We start from the raw sequence: 24,999 nt of genomic DNA, 5'->3' as shown, positions 1-24,999 counted from the left end.
AGAACTGGTTGTTAACATTCTAAGCAGTTCGGAGAACCAGTTGTTAGAAGAAATTACTGGCCTAATCCTGTAAGGAAGGCAGGAAGGAAACATTCTGGTGTTGCTTACAGAAACTCTCCGTTAACCCTTATTACATTCTTGGCAGGACTAGGCTTCCTGTCTCAGGAGCCTCTCTGGAGTTTTTTTCCCCTCCTTTGCTGGTATTTTGCTTGTGTGGAGTGACCATTCAAAGTTACAATGGCACTGAAAAAAGTGACTTATGACCATTTTTCACACTTATGACTGTTGCAGCATCCCCACAGTCATGAGAGGCCAGGCGAGGAGATGCGTGCCTCAATGTGAGTGATATTGAATTGCCCACACCCAGCCAATAACATGACCACCAAGCCATGTCCACCCAGTCACATGACCACCAAACCACGCCAACCACATAAGCCATGCCCATAGAACTGGTTGTTAAAAAATGTGAATTCCACCCCTGATTAAATTCAATCCTTTTCTAACAATTCATTTCCCAGAATTCCTTAAAAAATAAAGAAGACCCCTTAGATTGATGACTAAAAAGAACCAATTCTGAATAAATTCTGGAGCAAATCCAGAGGTAAACTATGATTATGATAAATTTACCCCCAGAGCACTGGGAAAATTCTTAAAAGTAATTGAATTTATGAGGTGCCTAAGGCCAAAAGTCCTAATTGACCTTTTTCTCCCCTCTGGAGGTCACCAGAACTGACTACAGGTAGTTCTCATTTAGCAACCACAATTGAGACTGGCAATTCAGTCACTAAGTGAAGCAATTGCTAAGTGAAGCCACAGATGTATTTATTATCTTACTTCAGTTTTCCTTTGCTTTATAGACCTGCAAAGGTTGTAAATGTGAGGATTGGTCGTAAAGTTACTTTTTCACACACACACACCCCTGTGAACTGTCACTAAACAAGGACTACCTGTAGTATCACACTGACTAGGAAGTGATCTGATCATGAAAAAGATTGATGGAAATGTCCCCCCTTTCAAACTTGTTCCAACTGCATGGAGGTAAAGACAAGATGTAATGCAAGGCTTCCTGTATGAATTGGGCTCTGGTCTCCTAAGGCAAGTTTCTAATTGTCATGGTGGTCATGAATTTCAACACCACACCCCACTCCCTCAGGACTAATATTTTAAGGTGTCTTGCACCAGCAGTGAGATCAAGCAGCTAGGCAGAGAACAACTGGACTGCAAGATGAGCAATATGCTAGCAGAAATCCTAATGTTCCTCATGGCCGGCCAAAAATATATATAACTAATATCCAGTCAGTGTATCCGATGACCATAAAGATCTCCAACAGAAACATTACAAGCCACCTTCCTTGGTGTTATAGCTGCTAGGCATTTAAAAGCTACCAGCCCTGGATGAGAACAATTAAAACTTGGACCACACGTTTTCTGAATAGTTTTTATCCCAGAGCTATAATTGCACTTAACAATGAACTTAAGGACCACTATCAGTGAGCTGTTGGGACAGTATTACTTGGTCTGTTGTGTGGATGCTTGTGTGTTTTTAGGAGGCAGGGAATTTTGGCGGTTGGGGAGGTGTTTGGGGATTGTCGTGTGTGCATGTTGAGTCTGGTCTATGGGTGTTATGTGAATTTCGTTGTATGTATACTGTATATATAAATACAATGACAATAAAGAATACAATAAAGCCCAGAACAAATGTATTTTGATAAGGAAACATCTGTTTTCACCTAACCAGGATTTAGTTTATTCGCACCAGTTCTACCTTGTACCTAGGTTATGGAGGAGCATACTCTTATTACTAGTATGAGCAGATTGAAGCCAATTTGGCATCTAGGACCCTAGGATAAGGCCAAAAGGCAAGAAAAAAATCATGTGTAATGACATTCTATAAGATCTCCCTCTGCCCATTACTGTTCTAATTCTCTTGTTCTCAAGTCTCCAATAGTCTCCCAAATGTGCGAGGTGTTGTGGAAAATTTCGATATCCTCTTCTGTGGTGTAGTGCATTCCTGTTCCAATACTCAGGAAACTGTTAACGTAAGATGGAATGAACCAAGATGTAAGCTTTTAGTGTCAATGCTAATTTCCTGACCCAGACACATGGAAAAAGATAGAGAAAAATACTTATTTAAAGGAATGATTTGGAAGAATTAAAAGTTGTTTTGCTAACAGCAGGATTTTCATTTGTCTAGTTGGATAAAAGTAATGCCACCGCACTGTTCTTTTCTAATTGGGAGAAATGATGCTACTGTACAGAAGCCGAAATATGGATACTGAAAGAGAACAGAATGGGGGAATTCTATCAGTTCAGCTCTATTGTTAAATTACAAAGAAGCAAAACTTTAGCATTGTCATTGAATGGAGTATGAAGAAATCTTGATGTAGAAACGTGGGGCAGGGTGGTCTTTTGTATGGCAGATATGTACCTTTTGTATGGCAATGTGGTCTTTTGACCCAAATTCTGCTGTTGTGATTGCAGTTGTTTTGGAGTTATATGTTTATTTTCATTTATTTATGTAAACAAAAATGAGTGATGGTGTACTTCTCTTTCTCCTCAGAGGCGATGACAATGGGAAAATTGCATAAAGAACTTGGTCAGCTAATTGTTCAGTCTGCAGAAGATCCAGAGAAGTCAAACAGTCAAGTTATAAAGGTTAAGCTGTAGTATTTCAGTCTTTATTATTATTTTGTTGGCTAAACTACTATGCTCCTGGTTTAGAATTAAGTATTTAAGCCAGGGTTAAGATGGTTTAAATAACTGACTGGGCTCTGGCAAAACTTCAGGCTACATGTCTTTCTATGGAAGGCGGAGAAGAGACCAGCTTTTATTTTAAAATAAAATCCTGCTGTTTTAAACAAAGCTTGATAACATACCTGGAACTGAAATTAATTTGATTTAAAGCAAGCCATTGTTCCTTGGATCCATCCATAATGTAAAACTGTAAGTTCTTTGTACATTAAATTGGAAATATTCACCACCTTAATTTAAATAAATATGTGAGTCAAAAGTTAAGCAGAGCTGGTTACCCCTTGTTAATCTGAAGTAGGAATGAGTCATATGTGACCTCAAAGTAATTGTTTTTCCATTCAATGAAATATCCTTTGACCATATTTGCCATTTTTTACTCCTTAATTTATTTTAAAATACATAAACCTCAAATAATAACGTAATTGGTTTTAGATAAAGACAAAGAACACTTAAAATCCTCCGAAACCTAAGAGAAAAAGTCCTAGTCCTGCCATGTGCATGAGATGGCCTCACTCTTTTTCCATTATTTTCCTGCTTATCATCTTGATCTCTCAGCTTTTCATATGATTACAGCCAAACACATACTTACACACACAGGTCTCCGCATTTGATAATTTATTTCATTTTCATTTAACTATACAGGTAGCCCCTGGCTTACAATGGCAATTGGGATTGGAATCGCAGTTGCTGGCAACATAACTGTAAAGTGTGATGTCACAAGACTGTGTCAACGTAGAAATTCTCACAGTCCCAATTCCATTGTTAAATTTTAACCATGCAGATCATTAAGTAAAGACCTTGCATGACTATGCCTTCCAACTTCCTGCCAGTCTACTCATTGACCTTTACTTGTGGGAAACCAGCAGGGAACATCAGAAATCATGACTGCAGGGATGCTACAACAGTCAGACTCCAAGCACTCAACGTAAATACCATTTGTGCAGTTACTATTGTAACTTTGAATGCTAAATGGACTACCTTTACACATTACCTGCAACACCTTACACCCCATTTTCATGATAAACAAATACTGTGCACTGTATACCATATACATTTATAGCCTGTGGTGTCTCCAAATAGCACAGAAAAACAACCTTGTCAAAAAGCTGTGTATCTATCCATTGAGCATCTATATACAGATAATCTGAATTTGTGTATCACTTTTAGCTATTTGTTTACATATGCTTCTTTTGATAAGCCACAATTGTCAGGGTATGTGCAGTATTCTAAGACTAATTAAAAAATTATAGCAGTTGAGTTTGTGTAACATACCATCTAACACATTTCAAATGCTATGCATAAAGCTAGACATTGTGAGAGTCTGTATGAATCCACTAGGTTCATATATTGACAAGTCAGAACAGTAGCAGTAATATGAAATTACATAAACCTAGCTTAAATATCCCACTAGTATTCCATCTCAGAAAGCATCTATAGGACTTGGCTTACTGTTATTTATTTGTATCCCACCTTTATTGTTTTTAACAAACTTTTATACTGACCTAACATAGGCTGATACATATCAAGAGTAAGAGGAGCTTTTGTTTTTAACCAACTATTTCATGTTTGCTCTCTTTATTCTAAAATGTGTCTGCAGGATGTTTCATTGAAGACAAAGGAAATCTTGACAAATCTGGCTTCATTCACAGAAGTCATTCATGATGGTGAGAAGCCATCACTCAACTTAGAAGCACTGAAACAAAAGCGATTCCCACCAGCAACAGAAAATTTCCTTTATCATTTGGCAGCTGCTGAACAAATGCTTAAAATATGATGTTGTAAATAAACCTCAATGGAATACTTAAAAACAAAATCTTCTTTACCATAATGCTTACGTAAAGAATTCTGTGGAAGATAGTTTTTTTTAAATATGCATTTCTGGAGAGGATAAACAATGATACAGGCTTGAAATTGCATCAATGTGCCATAAAACATTGACTATAGTATATCATTGTCAGTTCTTCCTGCAAAGGCCTGAAGATAACAATGGTTTGAGCTGTGCATTAAAGTGAAATAGTAATTGCCAAGCCCAATCAGTACCCTAATGGAAATCAAAAATTGTTAATGACACGAACACTTTTAGAAGTACACAAATAAGCCTTCTTCAGTTTGGCATCTCCAAGTATTGTGTCTTGTGAACACAACCCTCAAGATTCCTAGCAGACTGCCTCTATTCCAGTTAGTCTTAGCACATCCATAACTTGCAAAGAGGCTGAAAGTTAGAGCTTCAGTTACATCAACTAATACTCTAAACCTAGGAGTCTATGGAGATTGTCATCCAGATCATGATTGTCCGAAAAGTGCTTTTTCAAAAGGACACTGGACTTTCTGGTTTTCCTTTGAAGACATTTCAGAAGAGCTGAAGCAGCTTCTTGGGTGAGAAGTAAAATGTTCAAGTTGCCTCTTGAAAAAGTACCTTTGGGTCTGAACCTAAGAGTTGTATATGCAATGTAACTTCCTACAAGCAATCCATGGATGTTTGACAGATTACATCTATTGGCTACGCTGCCAAATATTCAATGTGCCTGCTAGTCATATCTTACATAGGTGGATTTGGGGTTTTTAGAAGAGGAGTATGTACAAGTTTTTGTGATCATGAATCCTGATTGAGTTTGGGAGCTGTTTACTTATAAAACAGTCCTACTGAATAGGGCAAATATGTATACGAATATATCCAGTAGCAGCTGTTTTTAGGAACACAGCTATAAAATTCTTTTTCTCCTCTCCTTCAAAGAACCAGGCGGTTTAATTCTTTCCTCCTCCTGTTTTTCTTGAGCTATTCCTTGTGGGTTGTAAGATGTCAGCATGTATCTGATATTTTGCAGAATGAATATAGGACTGGATTTTTTTATTGCTTAAATTTGCCTTTCCCTTCAATAGCCATGGACATTTGGCTATACACATTTTTGTGAGGTTTAGCTTGTTAATTCAAAACTGTATTATAAAACTAAGAGGTTTGTAAAAAAATAAAAATAAAAAATCTGTTAACAGTTGAGCCTATGCAGTAGCATTGCTTTTAAAATTGACATTTATGATTCTTGCTTTCACAAATATATACCCTTGCATATGATTGTAGACTTTTTAAAATTAAACACTTATTTCTACTAATATTTTATGAAACTGTTTAACTATGATCAATTATGTATACTAGCAATATTGAGAATCTTGCTTTTGATTCATGAGTTTCATATATGTAATACAGGAGAAGGTGCAATTATGATTTAAAAAAATCTAAATTAGGATATGAATATGACCAGGGCTCCTCCTATTTTCAGGAATGTGCCATTCGCTTTTGTACAAAAATATATGATGTTAAATTTTTTAAAGCAACTTAATTTTATATGACTATTTTTTTCCATGATAGTATTATCTTCATTGTCAATGTGTGGATGAAATATGGAATATTTCCCTTATCGATCAGCATTTAAAATCAATACATCCTTGTATTTTTTTACAGTTAACTATAAGAAACACACACAAAAAGTCTGGCAACTTGGTAGCTCTTAGAAAGATGGAGAAGGCTTTGTAATCAAGCCCATAATCTCTATTCATTCAAACAGAAGAAAAGTAAACAAATTTTTTTTTTTTAAAGATTAATTTATGCATTTAATAGTTGGCTCCAGTTTTGGGTATACAAGAAAGGGACTTCTTTGTAAAGAACTGTGGTTCTATGTCAGAGGTGTCAAACTTGCATCATCACGGTGGCATCACATGATGTATCACAACTTTTTTTCTCTTCACTAAACTGGGCGCGGGCACGGCCAGCACATGATGCATCCGGCCCGTGGGCCATGAGTTTGACAGCCTTGTTCTATGTCATAACAAGTAGCAGCACCTAGCTAACATTCACCTTAAATAGGTCCTGGCATTGGGAACTCCCAGGAAAGACAGGGCTGTACCCCAGACTTACAGCAATCCTGGGAAATAGGCTATGGACTGTAATAAGGACTAAGTCATCAGTTAAATTAAGGGTTAGCACATTAGAAGAGCAAGAATATAGACCAGGGCAGACTTTATTCTACAGTATATAATTAATTTGATTTTAGTTCCTGTCTCTTCTCCAGAAGCCCTGAGCAATATACGCAATACTTCTTTTTCCAAAAGGAACACGTTGGGCTGAAAGAAAGAGTAGGAATAGAAAATCAGTTATTTTCCATGGCTGAGAATGGCCTTGAATGTGAGTGCCCTCAGCTCCAATCCAACATCTCATTTTATTGCATAAGTTCTCCTTCCATTAAAAAAAAAAAAAGCTATAGAAGTCAAATTGCAATGCAATTTTGCATTTCTAGATAAGAGGTCTGTTTCTTGAATAACGGCCTTTTTATTATTGGGACATAAGTTGATCACAAAACCAAATCCTTTCTATACAGAGAAGTATTAATAACATGATTATTGCCCATTCACTTCCAATTAGGTTCAGTTTTTTGTTACAGTTGATTCAAAATATTTCAGACCAACTTTCACCTTACTACCAGAATTCCTTTTGTGCATAAAGGCCAGCTTCATCATTAGAAGAATGGCACTCCTAGAAAACCATCCAGGTGTCCCATTATTAAACTCCCCTATAAAAAAAAAAAGTTGTTTCTGTAGTGGAAGAGACCAGATCAGGCTCAAGCTCATTTTGCTTTATCTGAAAAAGAAAGAACATTTTCCATTTTTTACTAGATTATTTTAACCACTTGGATCCACTTCTGTACAAAGACATGAGTTACAGAAATCACAGGATGTTGAATTTACATCAAAAACTCACATTGCTGTCTCTGAATTAGTAATGTAGAAGACAATTAAGTAGGCAATCAATAATATAAAATCTTGACAATGTTACAAGAGAAAGATGAGTCTGAATATTAACAAAATCTGGGGAAAATAGTATAATTGGATTGAATTAAGACAGATGGAAAATGAAGGAATTTAAGATAAGCAATTTATAGATTAAATGTATATATTTGCACAAATGATATATATTTGTAAATATGTACAAAAGATAGAATTGTATGAGATTGATGTCACAGAACTGTTAATGTAATGATTATCTTTTTGTTTTTAAAAGACAAAAGACTAATAAAGTTTACTAAAAAATAATAAAAATCTTGTCTCCTACACTGAAATACCTCCCAAATCCTCTGAAATCAATAGAAATGTTTAGGAAAATGTGGTAATATGCTACATACTGCAGTTATATTCAAACTCTAAAATCATATAAGTACTTTCTATCCTCTTCCTTTTTTGAAAGAAGTTACATTGGTCCCCTATCTGATAAACTTCCCTCCCTACAAACGTTAAACTTTGAAAATTGTGAACATCTCCGTGCAAGTAGTCCTTGATTTAAACAGTTTAGTGGCCCTTTAAAGATATACTGGCACTGAAAACATGACATGACTTGTTGTAGCATCCCCATGGTCACATGATCAAAATCCAGGCGCGTGGCAACTGATTCATATTCATGACGGCTGTAATGTCTCAGGATCATGTGGTCACTTTTTGTTAAACCTTTGACAAGCAAAGTCAATGGGGAAGCCAGATTCATTTAACAACCGATTTACGAATTAACTCTAGCGATTTCCTTACCAACCGTGGCAAGAAAGGTCATAAAGTGGGCCAAAATTTACTCAAACACCATGTTACTAACTTAACAATTGCAGTGATTCACTTAACAACTGTACAAGAAAGGTTGTAAAATAGGGCAAAACTCACTTAGCAAAAGTCTCACTTAGCAACAGACATTTTGGGCTCAATTGTGATTGTAAGTCAAGGACTACCTGCATTCCAAATCCAATCCTTACAGTTTCTGGGAGTTTCCATGCTTGCATCACCAGTAAATACATCTCCATTTTTTACGTGGAGACCCAGCAAATATAACCCTTCTGATTTTTACTCGTCAGGGTTTATATTTTTTGTTCATCTGCAATGCCATTTACCCCTTTGATCTACCCGATTATTGACAGCAGCAAAGAAAATGAAGTATACGGATTACCTCTCTTAATTGTGGAGTCCAACTCAGTGAGACGGGCAGTATTAACCAACAGAAAAAATATACCAGAAACCCTCTCAAAAACATTGACTTTTGTGGGAAAAGTCTTCTGCTGTAAAAGATTGTAAAGATATGTTATTACACAGCATGGCACTGATAAACCTTTAAGATGTTTGGAATTACTGACTTAACAGTGCAGAAAGAAATTTTTGCATCTGCTCCCCCCAAACCAGAAAACCATTGATAACTTAGACTCTTAGATGGATAAACAGAAACTTTCCACAGCTAGATTTACTCTTAATTGTCTATGGAGATTCTCAATCATCCAGGTCCTGGTTGTCCCAACGGTACTTTTTTCCAAAAGGAAACTGGACTTTCTGGTTTGTTTGTTTTTCTGAAGATGTTTCGCTTCCCATCCAAGAAGCTTTTTCAGCTCTGACTGGATTGGTGGGGAATGGAAGGATTTATACTCCTTGCAGACAGCTGGTCATTTGCATTCTTTTAGCAGGTCATTAAGGCCACCTGGAGGTTTATCTGTGTCATCAGGGTCACCTGAGTGGTACAAATGGGTGTGGAGCCTTCTTGGAACTGTTGAAAGGACTGTGTTGTAGATTGGAGATAGATGATATCATATTCCTCCCCCTCTGTTGAGAGGGCTGTTCCATTTTGACATAGATGGCCTCTTTAACCCCTCTTTCAAACCAAGGATCCTCTGTACAAAATATGGACTTTGTTGTCTTCAAAAGAGTGGCCCGTATCTTTTAAATGCAGATGGACTGCTGAATCTAGTCCTGATGCGTTTGTTCTCTTATAATGCGCCATGTGTTTATGAAGTCGTTGTTTTGTTTCCCCAATGTACAGATCTCCACATGGCCACTGCACTGTATTGCATATTGCATGTTGCTCAGTTTCTGTCTGGATGTTTTATCCTTGATGTGGACAAGCTTTGTCCTTGGATCCTTCCATTCCCCACCACCCAGCCTGATGAAGCTTCTTGGATGAGAAGAGAAACATTTTCAAAGAAAAACTTAATTATTCTTGTTATTTTGACTGCCAAGCACTATAGGGAGGATGGTGATACTAAATTCTAATAGAAAGGTATGGAATTTTCAACTCCTTGGGAGTGTGATATTTTTATTTTTATTGTTGTTGTTATTATTAATAATTTATTTATTAATAATGTAGCCTAAAATTTGATGATTTGCTGCCAAATATTGACAGTTTGATGGGTGGGGGTGAGAACTGCAAAAAAACTCTTCCAGATTCAGAGCACAGTATGATATCCTGAAAGCATGACCTATAGAAAGCATTTTAGAACAACGAATATTTTTCTTTTGTCTCCCTGAATTCACCATATAGAATCTCTCGTTTTAGGCTGTAATTGTTCGAATTATAGCTCCACAAAATTTGTACAGAATGAGGAAGTCCCCTTTATTTAGCACTCTTTTCTTGGGAGACCCTACAGCAAATTACAAGAAACGAATAATAAAGCATCACCTTCATAAAATCACCAATCCTTGAAAATGAGTACAGGATTTGAAGTTCATTTAAAAAAAGGAAACTACAGTAAGAAACTTAAGAGGTTACTTGACCCTGAGATATATTGTGATCCTTCAAAAGACTAAATGATCATGTATGTCTTCAATTAGCGAATGAAGAGAGCATTAATCTAGTTGAAATTTGGGAGAGAATTTCATAAAAGAAGGCCAATGCTGCCTATTAGAAGGTTTACGGCTGACCATTCTAAGATGAACTGAAAGGACCTTTTCTTGATTTTAATGCTCTGGATTGAATACTGATAGAAGTGATCTTTTAAATCCAGGGTGGGGAATGATGGCCCTTTTATAGCTTGTGGATTTCAACTCCCAGAATTCCTGAGCCAGCCTTGCTGGAGAATACCATCATGGAAATTGTACCTAGTAACCAATAGGCGATCAGAGTTAACTGGATTGCTAATGTTGACGGCTGTTCTCGTTGCATCAATCCAAAGCAAGATCACAATCTTAACAGAATTAATAGCCACAGTTTCTGAAAAATTTCCTGGAGTATTCAGGGGTACTTCAGATTCTGTAAACCATATAAAAGACCTTATCTGGTCCTGAATTCTTCTAGACAAGATGAATCAGCAGGCAGCTCAAATCTCATTAAGAAGTAATTAGACCATATTCAAGATGGCTAACAGAAGCTTATAGTTCCCCTATTATGATATTATTTCATTATTGATAATGAATATTCTCTTCTATTTGCTTTTTTTCCTGCTTATTTGGTTGAAGAAACCTAGGTATTTATCTTACCGATTTATGAGATACACAGAAGTTTCAGAAATAACCACGGGCACGCCAAAGAGTATACCTCGGGATAATGCTGTTTCTCTTACAGCCTGTGCAGAAGGGGGGAGGAAAAAAACCACACACACACATATATATATACAAAAGTAAAATCAGAACCACAATATATTCAAAACTCTTAAGAGCTTGCATTTTCATGAATCTGGATACTCTATTTTTAATGTTTTTGGCCTTCCAAAGCCACAACAAGTATGTCCGATTAATGTGGCCAGTGCTGAGTATTATGGGCAACTTCTTGGAAATTCTGGATGGCTAGTAAATTGAAAATCAAAGTAGATGTATCACAAAACTTAATGCATCAATCAGTTCAGCAAAATGTGAATTAAGAGTTGCATATCTCAATATTAAAGAACCAGTTTTATCCTAAATACAAATCCATTAAAATGCTGCTGAGGCCATCTTCGTCATAATGAGGGCTACCAGAATATGTGTTTCCATTAGATGAGTTATATGTCACAATGACCTTGGAACTAAATGAAAAAAAAATCACAATACAAGACAATCCAATCTTCAAAGCCAGTATGGACTTAACAAATGGACAATCACAATCAAAGCAATTAATCTTACTTATGATTATAGAGCCTGGAAAGCCCCGTAAAACAAAGGCCCAAACCAAAATTTTCCCCCTTGGGGGGAAAAACACACCAAATGCATGTTCATAAGGAAATTATGGTAAATAAATGATGGGGAGAATGCTACTAAATGTAAATATAAAAATTTAGAACAAAAAAATAACCAGGTTGGATCAGATCAAAAGCCTATCTAATCCAAGAGCCAAATCAAAATCCACAAGCATAATCACATTTTCCACTTTTATTTCCAGCAGCTCAAACCACCTATTGCCTCCTTTAATAGAAGTAATGCATAGCTGTCATAGTAGCTTTTGATATGCTTTCCTTCTAAATGACTAATATCCCTGTGATGATTTAATTTAATTGAGCATAGAAGTGTTTAGTTCAAATGGAATAGAATGGTGGAAACCAAGCCAGTGGAAACATATGTTCCTTCACTTACTTTTTTGCCTGCCACTTGAGACATTCCAATAACTTCACCTGTGCTACGCATGACCTTAATTCCACTCTCACGTTCAAAGTTTCTGACTGTGAACACATTGCATGCACAGAGAACACCTGCGGAGAACAGGAGAGGAGATCAGGCTTTGTGAGAAATGTAAACAGGGATTATTAGCCTTAACTCTCAATTCTTGTGATAACATTTATGTTAGCAAAGCAGAACAATAACTTGATTTGTGGCAGATATTGTAGAATTAAACACAAAAAGTAATGCATTGTTGCTTAAATTCTGCTGCCATTGTTGGAGGCTCTTCCAGAAATTATGATTTTGATAATCAGTTGGTTTATACAGAAACTGCTGAAGGTTTAGTTTCCAGTGTTTACTTGGCTCATACTGAAACTTCAGCCAAACTGACAGAATTTTCTAGTATTCTAATTTTCTTCATAATTTTCTGCATCAGTTTTAGAAAAAAAATATGGATGCACCCACAAAGAAATGGAGGAAGCAATAATATGATGTATGTACAATAATGCATAAAAAACAGATACGAATTACTGGAAATTTTGAAAGGTGACCTCCTGAATTAAATGAAAGCCCCTTTTTATAGAAAAACCTGGGAATTAAAACAATTGGGAGCTTGAAACTAATGGATTGTGAACAACCTGTAACTACAGTTATTTCAAGGAGAATAGACTAAATTTATTCCAGGTATGAATGAGAAATTGGAGGCAATGCCTTTGAAATTATGTTATCAATTCTACATAGTTTCTTGTCACTGAACTTCAGGAGGAAATCATCTTTGGGTAGGATGGCCAAACGATGGCACTCCCATAAAACATGTTAAGCCTCTGCCTAAACATATTTCATTCTTTATTAATAATAAAAGTAGATTGGAATGCAATCACTATATTATATTTTACCAACAGAAATCTCTTTCTTGACAAAGACCACTTTTATCAAGCAAGGATCAAGATTTAGAGGTAAATCCAGGACTAAGAATATTACTTCATGTGATTTGGTCCTGCCGTATTATTGTCACATTTAGGGATACTATGGACAAAATTGTTAATATAGCTCTGGAATGATTATCTTCTATTAAAGGAACATCTCTAGGAAATATGCCCAGTATTTCACAATAAAAAAGTGATTTTTTTTCTGCCTAGGATGAGGCTTATTAAACAAATGATAAAAAACAATGAAGCGGGACTTCTGTAGCTGATTTCCAGCAATAAATTATTAATATGCAATGTTCGTCAATATTTGAATTAAGCTTTTTTTTCAACTAGGACAATTTTAAAACAACATGGTCACATTTTTGAGCTATTATGTTTACAACACAAACACTATATTTGAAAGAATGCTTATCTGATAAAACACAGCAAAAATAACATAAGGCAACACCTGTAACTAATGTTTTAAAGAACTGTCACACTTTTACTCACCAAAAAGAGCACTTGCCATGAACTTGCTGAAGAAATGCCCTGGAGTATTTAGTGACTTTTTACGCTCTATAAAATAGTGTGGGAGAGTCTAAAAACAACAGGTTGACAGAGAGACAGACAAACAGACAGAGAAAGGGGTGAGTGTCAATGACATTGTTATTTTGCTTTATTTCATGGGGAAAGGGTGGTTTTTCCCTTTCTCCTTCATTAGTACATGCTCTCCACAGCATTTTGCTGTTTATCAATCTAGATATGGTAACATTAATTAGTCTATTCTCAACCAGCCCGTTCACTTTTTTTTTTGGACTCTCTCCCCCCACCCTTAAAAATAAGATGTAAAATAGGATATTAGTCTTCTAATAAGTTTAGTGTGTCTGTCCAAGTCTGTAAGGAAATGATCTCTCTCTCTCTCTCTCCCTCTCTCCAGAGTCTCAAGGAGTTTCTAATGACTTGAGAGAACAGAGTAATCCATCAACACATATACATGGGCTCATAATATCTATCCAAAACATTTTTGTTAATATACAGTAATGCGGTTCTACATCAAGTCTGAGGTAGAATTCCAACCTTTTTTTAGAACTGTGGCAGGTCGATATATGTTTTGGTTGGTGATCCAGATCTAGCTTCTGGGCTGTAAACAACTGACTCTTACTATAAATGCTGGGGGAAGGGAAGGCAAGTCAATCTCAGGTCACAAAATGGTTGCCTGGGTTGATCATTTAAGAAAATCAATCAGAAATCTAGAGGTATTCTGATCAGGTATGAATCTTAGTATTGGCCTATGTTTGTGTGTAATATTGATATTTTAATTATAGATCCTGAAACTGAACAAAAATAATAAACTCTACAGATTGTCTTTCTCCTTTATTAGTACATGGTCTCCATGACACTTTGCTGTTTATCAGTGTAGACATGGTAGAAATAAATAGTTAGGCAAAAAAGACTTGGGTCTGGCAACAAGAGATTGCGAACACCAAGCTTTAAAGAGCAGAGACACTACAAAAATCTATGGAAAACCATGAACACATACAAATAAACAGCACTAAGTTTAGTTCACATCCCAGTGAATAAGCATGATAATTAATTTAGGCATTACCCACTGAATTTAAATATATGGTTGGAAGCAATTGTAAACAAGGATTCTGAAAACAAATTTCCTTCTCATTTAAAAAGAATGTTGGAAAACCTTTAGATCATATTACCAGCACCTTCTATAAATTAACAAATAGCTCCAAACATAAATCCATGCAACTTTTCCTTAAAAGAAATGCATAATTAGAAAACAAAAATCAGACAGAAATTGGCCATACATACTCCTACTAGAGCCAAAGCTGGGGTGCTCCCAACAGCGAGACATGCCTGTTTCCACGAAAATTCCTGTAAACAAAAAATGTGACACCATGAAAATACACCCATTTGCTACACTGCGAAAAAGAGTGTTGCAATCTGCCACATATACTTACATTTTTTTCATCATTCTCCAATGGTCTTTTTACAGAATTTCTGTTTGCCAAACTGAATCCACCAATATATGTTTGAAAAACAAACTGCAAAATTTGAGAATTATAAATGCACAATATCACTTTGAGTTAATAAATTAATGTAAACAAATTAATAAGAGTGAATGGCTTGTCCCATACCTGCCGGCAAAACGATGACAAAAATGTTCTGTATGGTAAGGAAGCAATTGCAGCCTGTGAATAGAAGTTTATATGGGAAATACATCTGGATAAAATTGCAAAGATACATACCTGCATTAGCAAATCATTTTATAATTTAGTATCATCATATAGTTCCAGAAGCAAACATCCAGGTTTTTTCAGGACCAAATTTGCTACTGGCACCACAGGATCCCATATGAGGTAACTGCTCCCAAGTCACTTCACTTCCAATCAATAGAATCTAAAGAAGCACCTGGAATCAATGAGTATCTTAAACATACCAAGTCTTTTATTGGTAGCACCACTTTGCTCTGCCAGGCATATTACTTTACCACTGCCCTTAAAAGCATTCAAACAGTATTTTGCCCTCCATATTTTTGGGATAACATAAATTGAGCCATGGTTATGGCAACTCACACATCACAATAATCTTAATAAAACTGTGTTCATGCACAATAAAGAAGAAAGCAACTACATTTACAAAGCTGCTTTATCTATACCAGGGGTGTCAAACTCGCGGCCAGCAGGCCAGATACGTCACATGCAGGCCAGGCCCACCCCAGCTCCACGAATGAGAAAAACGTTGTGAAATGTCACATGACAGCAACGTGACGTGGCGAGTTTGACACTCATGATCTATACACTCACGCAAAACAACATATGTATTGACAGTGGGCCTGTAATGTTTTGGATGTACTTTAGAGTCCTTGGAGGCTAAATGTGCTTGTGTCCACTCTTGGCTACCTTTAAAAAATTCTTCAATATTTCGAGGTGAAAAGAAGCAATTCAACATTTATACATGAAAATGCTTTAAAGTACATTCCCACTATGTACTAATGAATAATCTATCGAATGAAATAGTTTTGCCAACCCTCGGGTCCTTTTTTATCTCATCTCTTCTTTCATCTGAGCAGTTTATTTTATTTTCCCTCCCACCAAATTTTATTTCTCGTTTATGTTTGTTGATTTCATGAGCCTCTCCCAGTCACCTGTTTTCTTCTCCTCTCCACCTATCAACATTTTGTGCTAAGTGATTATTGCTGGGCTGCTTAAGAGGAAACAGGATCTTTTTTTTCTCACTGCAACAACATCACAAAAAAGGCTTTAAGAGTTGTAAATATAATCTAACGCAGCTTCTCCTCTGGTAATACTGATTTGCAAACTAGGACATACACAACCTTTGCTAGACCAATACTTGAATACAGTTCCGCTCTCTGGAATCTGCACTGTATATCAGACATCAATACAATTGAGCGAGTCCAGAAGTATTTTACAAGAAGAGTACTACAATCCTCTGTTCGCAACAGAATACCCTATACCAGGGGTAGGGAAACTTGGCTCTTTGATCACTTATGGACTTCAATTCCCAGAATTCCTGAATGAGCCATAAAAGATTCTCCATCCCTGGCCTATTCAAGTCAAAAATTGATTTCCCCCACAACTGAAAAAAACAGTAGGCCAGGGATGGGGAACCTTTTCTGGCTCACTCAGGAATTCTGGGAGTTGAAGTCCCTAAGTGATAAAAGAGACAAGTTTCCCTACACCTGCCCTATACCACCAGACTTGAGACATAGTACATAAAATCATATTTTACAACGTCTTTCCAGTTAATATTTCAGCTTTAACCGCAACAACACAAGAGCACACAGCAGATATAAACTAAATGTAAACCACTCCAAATTTGATTGCAGGAAGTACGATTTCAGCAACAGAGTGGTCAATGTCTGATTCTGATTCTACCTGATTCTGTTGCCACATGTTCAAACCCCCACTCTTTTACCCTCAAACTAACATCTGTTGACCTCACCCCATTCCTAAGAGGTTTGTAAGGGGCATGCATAAGCACACAATTGTGCCTACCGTCCCTGTCCTATTGTCCTCAATTATTAGTTCCTACTTCATGTATTTAAACTTATGTTTATTCTTATTTCTATTATATTGTAAGCGTTTGTCAAAATAAATAAATAAATCTTTTTTAAAGAAATGTTGTGTCCCGTGAATTGAAGGTGACTCAGAAATTGCTAGTATTTCCCTCTTTTGTGTGGCCAATTTGGACTATATGGGTGCAAAGACCAGTTTGCTCTCCAGAAATCGTTGCCAATATGTGTTATCTCTGCATTGAAACTCTGCATGCAGATTATATTGACTAACTTGAGTCCAATTAAAAAATGGAAAAATTAGTACAATGGTATCAAGATTTATATTTTTATTCTTTTTAAAACTCCAATACATATATTCTGAAAATTTTCATTGTTACTTACCAAGGAAGCAGAAATAAACACAAAACCTTTGAAAGAGAGAAAAAAAAAACTGTCCAGTTAGCACAGTCCATCTAAGGGAATGATAGAAATATAAAAATGTCAATGTATACAGTAATGATAAATTAGGCACTACAGTATGTAGGAAAAAAATATCATGAATTATGGAGCCTTGTGGGTTTTATTTTGAGTTTTATACATCATTACTTTAGGAAATTACTGGTGCTAAATAAGCAATTGAAGTTTTAGAGGTTGTCAGTTATTTAAAATAAGGTAAAATTGTACTCTAGGAATTAATTGCTTCAATAATGCAACAGATTTTCAATTAATTTTCTCCACATTCCTACATGCTGGAAGCCCATCAAGACAAATATTGCTAAGCTAAGCTAAATTGACAATGAAGTCTTAAAATCATGGATTGGACTATTTTTTAATTATGATATTGTTAGGTAAAGGTAAAGGTTCCCCTTGCACATACATGCCAGTCGTTTCCAGCTCTAGGGGCGGTGCTCATCTCCATTACAAAGCCTAAGAGCCAGCGCTGTCCGAAGACGTCTCCGTGGTCATGTGGGCGGCATGACTAAATGCCAAAAGCACATGGAACACTGTTACCTTCCCACCAAAGTGGTCCCTATTTTTATACTTGCATTTTTTACATGCTTTCGAACTGCTAGGTTGGCAGAAGCTGGGACAACTGATGGGAGCTCACTCCATTACGTGGTGCTAGGGATTCGAACCGCTGAACTGCTGACCTTTCTGATCAACAAGCTCAGTGTCTTAGCCACTGAGCCACCACAACTGTTGTTAATGTATAACAGCAATAGCACTTAGACTTATATACCGCTTTATCGTGCTTTATAGCCCTCTCAAAGCGGTTTAGTCAGCATATTGTCCCCAGAAATTTGGGTCCTCATTTTACCCACCACGGAAGGATGGAAGGCTGAGTCAACCTGGAGCCTGGTAGGATTTGAACTGCCAAATTGTAGGCAGCTGGCTGCGGAAGTAGTTTGCAGTACTGCACTCTAACCACTGCGCCACAGAGGCTCCTTCATTATATCAATATAATGATATTGTTAATGTATAATAATAATGATTATGCCACTTAAGAAGACATGGTTATTTACTTTAGATATCTGGTTAAACCGTGCTTTCTTCAACTACAATCTATTAAATAAACTGCAACCACCAGAGTTGACACAATAAGTTAAGCCAACTACAATGGCTGATTGCATTTAACACACTAAGCCCTAATTAAACAAACTACATTAAAATTTCGCATGATTTATAATATTGGTCTGTATCGGTTGGAATATATTTGCTTCACATACTTATCAATTCACAATCACTAATAAAAAACAAATGTATAAATTAATACTGAGATCATATTCTAACATGCATTCCAGGAATACAAGAAAATAAATGCAAGCTATGGATAATCTCCATTAATAATAGTAATAATGACCTTTATACTACAATTGATTTTCCTTCCTGTTATTCATCGGTTTATCAGTACTAATAGCAATATGAGGAAGTGATTAAGATGGTGGGCTATAAATGGGAAGACCTAGATTGAAATCCATCATCAATCATAAGAGTTCCAAAGCTACTGCTGGACCCTTCATTTCTCTCATCCCCATCCACTGGACAGGGTGGTGGTTAAGGCATAAAATAGGTCAAAAGGGCCCAGCAGAGATTATACTACCTGAGACTTCTCAGGAAACAACTGAATGAAAATCTTCTAATGACCTTCTACCGCTGCACCATAGAGAGTATTTTAACTCAGTGATCCCCAACCTTTTTTATGCTGCGGCCCGGTACCAGCATCAGCTGGGCGCCGCGGCCCGGTACCGGCATCAGCTGGGCGCTGCCATCTTTTTTTGATGAAAAAGTGCTTCCGGTGACCTAGAAATGGCTTTCTACCCAGAAAAGCTCACCGAAGCGCTGGCGCCGGCATCTTTTGATGAAAAAGTGCTTCCGTGAGCTTTCTACCCGGAAAAGCTCACCAGAAGCACTTTTCATCAAAAAAGATGGCGCCAGCAAGCCAGCGGCCCGGTAGGACTTGTTCCAGGGACCGTGTACCGGTCCGCGGACCGGTGGTTAGGGACCGCGTTTTAACTTACTGCACCTGTGTATGGTTTGCCAATTATACAATAGCAGATAGGACAGCACTCCAGAGGGTTAACGTCATTGCCCAGAGGATCATTGGTTGCCCTCTCACCTCTTTGGAAGAGCTTTATAGCTCCTGCTGCCTTAAGAATGTTCAAAACATTCTCAAAGATCCATCTCATCCTGGGAACCCTTTTTTTTAAACTATTACCATCTGGCAGACAGTACAGGATAATAAAAACAAGGACAAATAGATGAAAAACAGCTACTATCCCAGGGCAGTAACTATCATTCTACTGTATAGTGCAATATTAATGCAATATCGGGTTTTCAATTCAATTGTATAGAATGTGAAGGATGTGTGTTTGTGTTTTATTTTTATAGTTATAATGTACACCGAAGATGACATTTAATTTCATTGTATAAGGTACAAAGACAATAAAATAAACTAAAAATTAAACTGAAAACCTGAGTTCAAATTGCAATACACTGAGATTTGAAGCTGACCTCCTCCTCTAAAGAAGAATGGAATTGTATCACCAGTGCTGGAATTCACACAGCTCTGAGAAAAGAAAAATATGGTACATACATAATCCCAAAGGATTAAGAGACATCTCTACTAAAAGATGAAAATAACATGTTAAAATAATTCTTAAATGTAATATGAAAACTCACCAGACTTATTTTCCAGGCATCTCTGATCTAAAACATTGGAAAGCAGAATTTTAGAAATAGGTCAGAGACTATTTTATAGCTGAATATGTATTGTGGAATGGCTTAGCTTTTCAAGAACCATTGATGGGCTTATTTAAAATGATAAATGTCTTGTGTTTTAAACCTAATATTCTTATTTGTTGGTCCCTAAAAACTAAGAGCAAGCTAAAATATATTAGCTGACCCAACTTATAAATACAACACAATCTAAAGAAAATTATTTGAAGATTTGCTGATCCACTTATATTAGAAATAAATAAGCCTACATTAGCCAGCATTGCTGACTTGCTGTGATGTGTCATTACAGTCACTCTCTTTTATGGCATCCTTTTAAAACTAATTAAAAACCTTTTATTATTTATTAAATTTTATACCACCCACTTCCCCTACAAGGTGGTTCTGTCAGTATTATGACTCCCCTAAACTTTACATACTTCTATTTCCTTTTCAGCTCTATTTGATGATTAGACATTAGAATACACTTATTCATACCTATGGACTTCTGAGTGGAAACAGAACAGAATCTATAGAACAGGGGTTACCAACAGCTGGGCCATGTATCGATACCGATCTATGACTGTTAGGAACACGGCCAGGCAAGCAAGTGAAGCTTCATCTGTGCATGTGCAGGATCTAGATAGCACGCAAACTCTCCCCCACCACCCCAGTCTATGAAAAAAATTGTTTTCCACAAAATCAGTCCCTGGTGTCAAAAAGATTGGAGATTAACAGTAGAAATTCTATTCATGATATTCCTGTTGAAAAAGTGAACTAGGTCCCGTTGTCCACACTTTGAGAGACTGTACACCACTGAGATACATAGTTATACAGAACTGCTATATACAAATACTGCTCACATTAATAGGCTTATTTTCAGATCACAATGTTCAAAGTGTGGCTATCATGGGACAGGGGTAATTACTGATGTCATAGCAGAAATGTGTTCAACAGCATCAACACATGACAACTCTACAGATAGTATTACATGAACAAAGCCGGTGTTTAGCTTCACTTGGGGAGAGGTAGGGTCAAAATGAAGGCAGTTACGAAGTCAGTTCCTCTCTCCGTGCCTCAAGTTTCAGCCTAGGTATCAGGGCACAGCAACAAGAAACCTAATCATTTTTTCACACTAGAATAATATACAAATATGTTCAAAAACATCACTGTACCTTTTCATCTTGTGAAGACATTACATTTTCTCCACTATTCAGTAAAAGATCTCTCGATGCATTAATGTCCGCCTGTATTTACAAAAAAATTGGAAATAAACTGAGTTTTTTTCCCCTATAAATAAACATCTCTTTTCTTGAGATCTTATCATTTTTTCCTACAGAGTGTTTTGCGACACAAAATACAACCAACCAGAATTGGCATGGTTCTTCCCTACTCCACTCTCACAGATTAAGTGGATGGTGAAAGGACAAACTCAGAACAGCTTCTAGGACACAAATAGATCCAGAAGAAAGCATCAGGGGAAGGCTTGTCTCTCTCTCTCTCCCAGAACTGCTGCTCCAATTCGATCTGCAAGACTTTTCAAGGGGAGGAAGGATGTCAGGAGTCCAGACCAGTAATTTACCACAGCATATTCATTCCAGTCCCAAACCATTTATGTACCGGTATTTATATTTCTTAAATATATTGACTATTAATTGAACAGCCTTATTTCTTTCCCATTGGTGGTTAGATACCGATATATATAGAAAAAGCTGAATTACCTGTATCTTTTGACCGATAAGTGCAAGGACCTCAAAGCTTAAAAGCAATCAGAATTGCTCTTTTTGGTGACAGCCTGAATTTGGTGCAATGCAGTGGTTCGCTCTATGTGTATCCTAGGCCAACTCACATGGGTTGATTCTTTCTTTCCATAACACTTTGAAATTAATGTTTTTTCTTTAAAATAATATTAGTCTGACTGAAAGCTTCTGGAAAAATAATAAGCAGGTTACATTAACTATTATTTTTATGCAAGCTGCCTGATTTTATTCTTCCATCTGCATGGCCCTTGTGGTTGCATTTTGTATGTTGTCTGAGAAAATGTTAAGCATTATTAAGGTTCTTTGTTGTAATGATGCAGTCTGAAACTGTGGCTTGTTCTTCACTTATTTGATCTAGCTTTGGTTTAGTATGATAGCCAGTCTCAAACTAATGGTTAATTTACGGCTCTTCTTGTTCCAGGGAAATAAAACAGGTTACAGGAATGGCTAGGAATTGTTTCAGTAGCTATATTTCGCTACTCCACTTTCAAAACTTATTCTGCCATTTATCTAGGCATGCAAGGATTTTTTTATTTTTAAAAAAAGGCTTAGAAAAAATTCATTTTCCCACATCCTTTATATAGTAGATCTGATGCCGAATAAAATATTAATTGCCTTGATTTGAGTTCGGAGAAAAAACAATCTAACAGACAAGGTAATATTGCTCAGTTAGCTACTTCAAAATAGCTAAGAAGAAGAGGCAGCATCTAGAGCAGGGGTGTCAAACTCGTGGCCCGCAGGCCAGATGCCTCACATGCTGCCCCTGCCCAGTTTAGCGAAGGGGGGGAAAAAAGTCCCAATATGTCACATGACAACACAAATTTGACACCCGATTTAGAGGTAATCGTCAATCTGAGTTCATAATTGGGACTTGCACTCTTATCAGTAAACTCTATGACTGCAATTTACATTTTGCTTCCTCGTTCACCGTTAACTTGCTTATTGTAAGTCAGTTTGGAAACACACAAATGTGACTGTGAGATGCTGTGATGGTCATAAATGCAAAATTTGATTACAATGCTGTCATTTATTCAATTTCTATAGCCAGCTATCTCAATCCAATTAACTCTTTTTTTAGCATGATTTCAAATGGTTGCTAAATAAAGCAATCAGTATTCAAGAGAGTATCTGTAAATTTTTAATAAGTCAATTTACTAATTTGGTAAGTTGTATGTAAACACACTCACAGAAATGCTTCCTAGCTTACTTTCAAGTTTTAATATCCAAAGCTTAAATACATAGGTAGGTTCCTTACCTCACGTGTAAATATGACTAAGGGGTCCAAAATTTCTACCCAGTGCTTCCACCTTTCGTAAAATGTCTAAAGAAAGAGATTTAAGATACCTGAGCTTGAATATATTTTTTCAGTGATACTGAAATTAGTCAAAATTGGCCAACATCCACACATCAAAGCCAAAGTTGCTCTCCATTACACTGAACCTGTATTTTTTTTATTAAACAAGATATACTCAGCACAGTCAAGTCACCCATCAAAAGCATACGCCACAGCCCTCTGAAACTTTATGCTTGATGTTTCTTGTATGTGATTCATGGAAACTCAGTGACTCAAGTAAAGGATCACATCATTGTCAAGAAAATTCAACTGGGGGACGGGTGTATTTTGGCGTAAAGGTTGATATATGTGAGGAAAGATGGAGCTAAAATATTCTTTCATCACCTGTTTTGCAAGCATGGAAAATAGGTTGTTTTTAATGGAAACATTAAGCTTACCACCTTTTACTATAGTATTACTTGCAAAAACAAGTTCATATAAAAGTCATTTCTATTAAGCCACACCTGTTCTACTTACTGAAAATCAACTGGGCAAGAAGCAGAACCCCCAATGTTGGGACTGTCATCTAGAGCAGGGGTCTCCAACCTTGGCAAGTTTAAGCCTGGAGGACTTCAACTCCCAGAATTCCCCAGCCAGCAACCAAGGTTGGAGACCCCTGATCTAGAGGGTAACCCAGAGCTTAGAATACAATTATCTCACAGAGTTGAAGGAATTTCTTTCTCCCCTTGCATTGATAGTGGGCAACACACGCTCTGAGTACATTTCAGGATTCCTAGTACAACCAAAAGGGATGTTTTGTTTTCTCACCCTTAATGCATGCTGTATAGGTTTCACTTCAGAGCAAATATTATTTGCAGCAGAGGCCAAGAACTCTGCAAAGCAATTTAAAATAAACTGTATGGCTCTCAGGACCAAATTTTTCAGATACAATCAAAGAGTATCCCTTTTCTTTAGGGCAATGAGATTATGCCCACTGAAAAATGATAGATTAAAAGGCTTTGTGGCTATAAAATGCCATTTAATCCAGATATGCAAGGGGTGATACTATATCCATTAAAAAGCATGTAAGCTCCCTTTAAATCAGTAAAGCTTACTTCCGACTAGACTTTAGGAAAGAACAAGTTTAATATCTCCAGCATGCCCTCATTTATTAAACTATGTTTTTAATCACACTGGACTTAATAATTACTGAGTGTCCTGGAATGGGAATGTCACACTTCTCGCTGTGCTGCTTTTCCTTCGTTTTAAAACGTTTGCTTGTGTATTTGGCCGGATCGAAAAAATAACTCCTTCCACCCCACCCGCCAATTTTTCCCGTATCTCAATTTCCACATGTCCTGGGTTTCCAGGCGAGGGCGAAGCCATTTAGTCCTCCGATCGCCCTTTACCCCCGACCTAGCCAAAAGCAAAACCTTCTCTTCCCCACCACCCACAATTCCCGCCCGGCTCATCTTTTTACTTCCAGGGCTGCACTAGAAAGTTGATCTCCGCCCCTTTGCGATAGCAGCGCCAGGCCTTTTATAGTGAACCGTACTTGACCCTCGTTTCTCCAAAACTGCAAATTCAAATCCATGATGCTCGGATGGCCGCGCCGGAAAGCGGCTGGTTCCGGGAAACGTCTGCAAAAGTCACCCACCCGTGGAGGTCTTTTTGCTATTGCGGGATCCGTCCCGCCCTCGCCTTTGA

At 37.0% G+C, this 24,999-nt stretch overlaps 2 protein-coding genes across 9 annotated transcripts in view; one reads left to right on the top strand and one right to left on the bottom strand.

The window, feature by feature from the left end:
• DENND10 (DENN domain containing 10) overlaps positions 1-6,333 on the top strand; it is a 14,137-nt gene extending 7,804 nt beyond the window's left edge. For both annotated transcript variants that reach the window (XM_026669893.2, XM_026669901.2), the window contains exons 8-9: positions 2,561-2,655; positions 4,349-6,333. In XM_026669893.2, the coding sequence (XP_026525678.1) occupies positions 2,561-2,655; positions 4,349-4,525 (272 nt within the window). In that variant the 3' untranslated portion in view covers positions 4,526-6,333. The remainder of the gene's footprint in view (positions 1-2,560; positions 2,656-4,348) is intronic.
• SFXN4 (sideroflexin 4) lies at positions 6,047-24,999 on the bottom strand. 7 transcript variants are annotated; one of them, XM_026669868.2, is made up of 14 exons: positions 24,848-24,991; positions 23,275-23,340; positions 21,435-21,506; positions 20,227-20,253; positions 20,059-20,113; positions 17,449-17,474; positions 15,167-15,220; positions 14,990-15,073; positions 14,841-14,903; positions 13,527-13,614; positions 12,085-12,200; positions 11,017-11,102; positions 8,726-8,834; positions 6,047-7,381 (listed from the first exon to the last, which is right to left on the bottom strand). In XM_026669868.2, the coding sequence occupies exons 1-14, from the start codon at positions 24,884-24,886 to the stop codon at positions 7,304-7,306; spliced, it is 963 nt and encodes a 320-aa protein (XP_026525653.2). In that variant the 5' UTR covers positions 24,887-24,991; the 3' UTR covers positions 6,047-7,303. The 7 variants fall into 7 exon arrangements, with proteins under 7 accessions (XP_026525653.2, XP_087820574.1, XP_087820577.1 ...); XM_087964448.1 differs by having other exon boundaries at positions 24,773-24,985; XM_087964451.1 differs by lacking the exon at positions 24,848-24,991 and adding an exon at positions 24,121-24,757.

The sequence above is a fragment of the Notechis scutatus genome, chromosome 4, assembly GCF_049901735.1.
Source record: "Notechis scutatus isolate UNSWTSFEM ecotype Mainland chromosome 4, rNotScu1.2, whole genome shotgun sequence".
Taxonomy (NCBI): Eukaryota; Metazoa; Chordata; class Lepidosauria; order Squamata; family Elapidae; genus Notechis; species Notechis scutatus.
The sequence above is the reverse complement of the archived record's forward strand: the minus strand, read 5'-3'. Positions and strand labels throughout refer to the sequence as shown.

Coding starts and splice junctions, on each gene's coding strand:
- SFXN4 (XM_087964453.1), bottom strand. CDS start 24,886: ATGGATTTGAATTTGCAGTTTTGGAGAAACGAGGGTCAAGTACGGTTC. Junction 20,254..21,434: donor TGTCTTCACAAGATGAAAAG/GTACAGTGATGT, acceptor CCAATGTTTTAG/ATCAGAGATGCCTGGAAAAT. Junction 13,615..14,840: donor CAGCTTTGGCTCTAGTAGGA/GTATGTATGGCC, acceptor TGTTGTTTTTAG/ACTCTCCCACACTATTTTAT.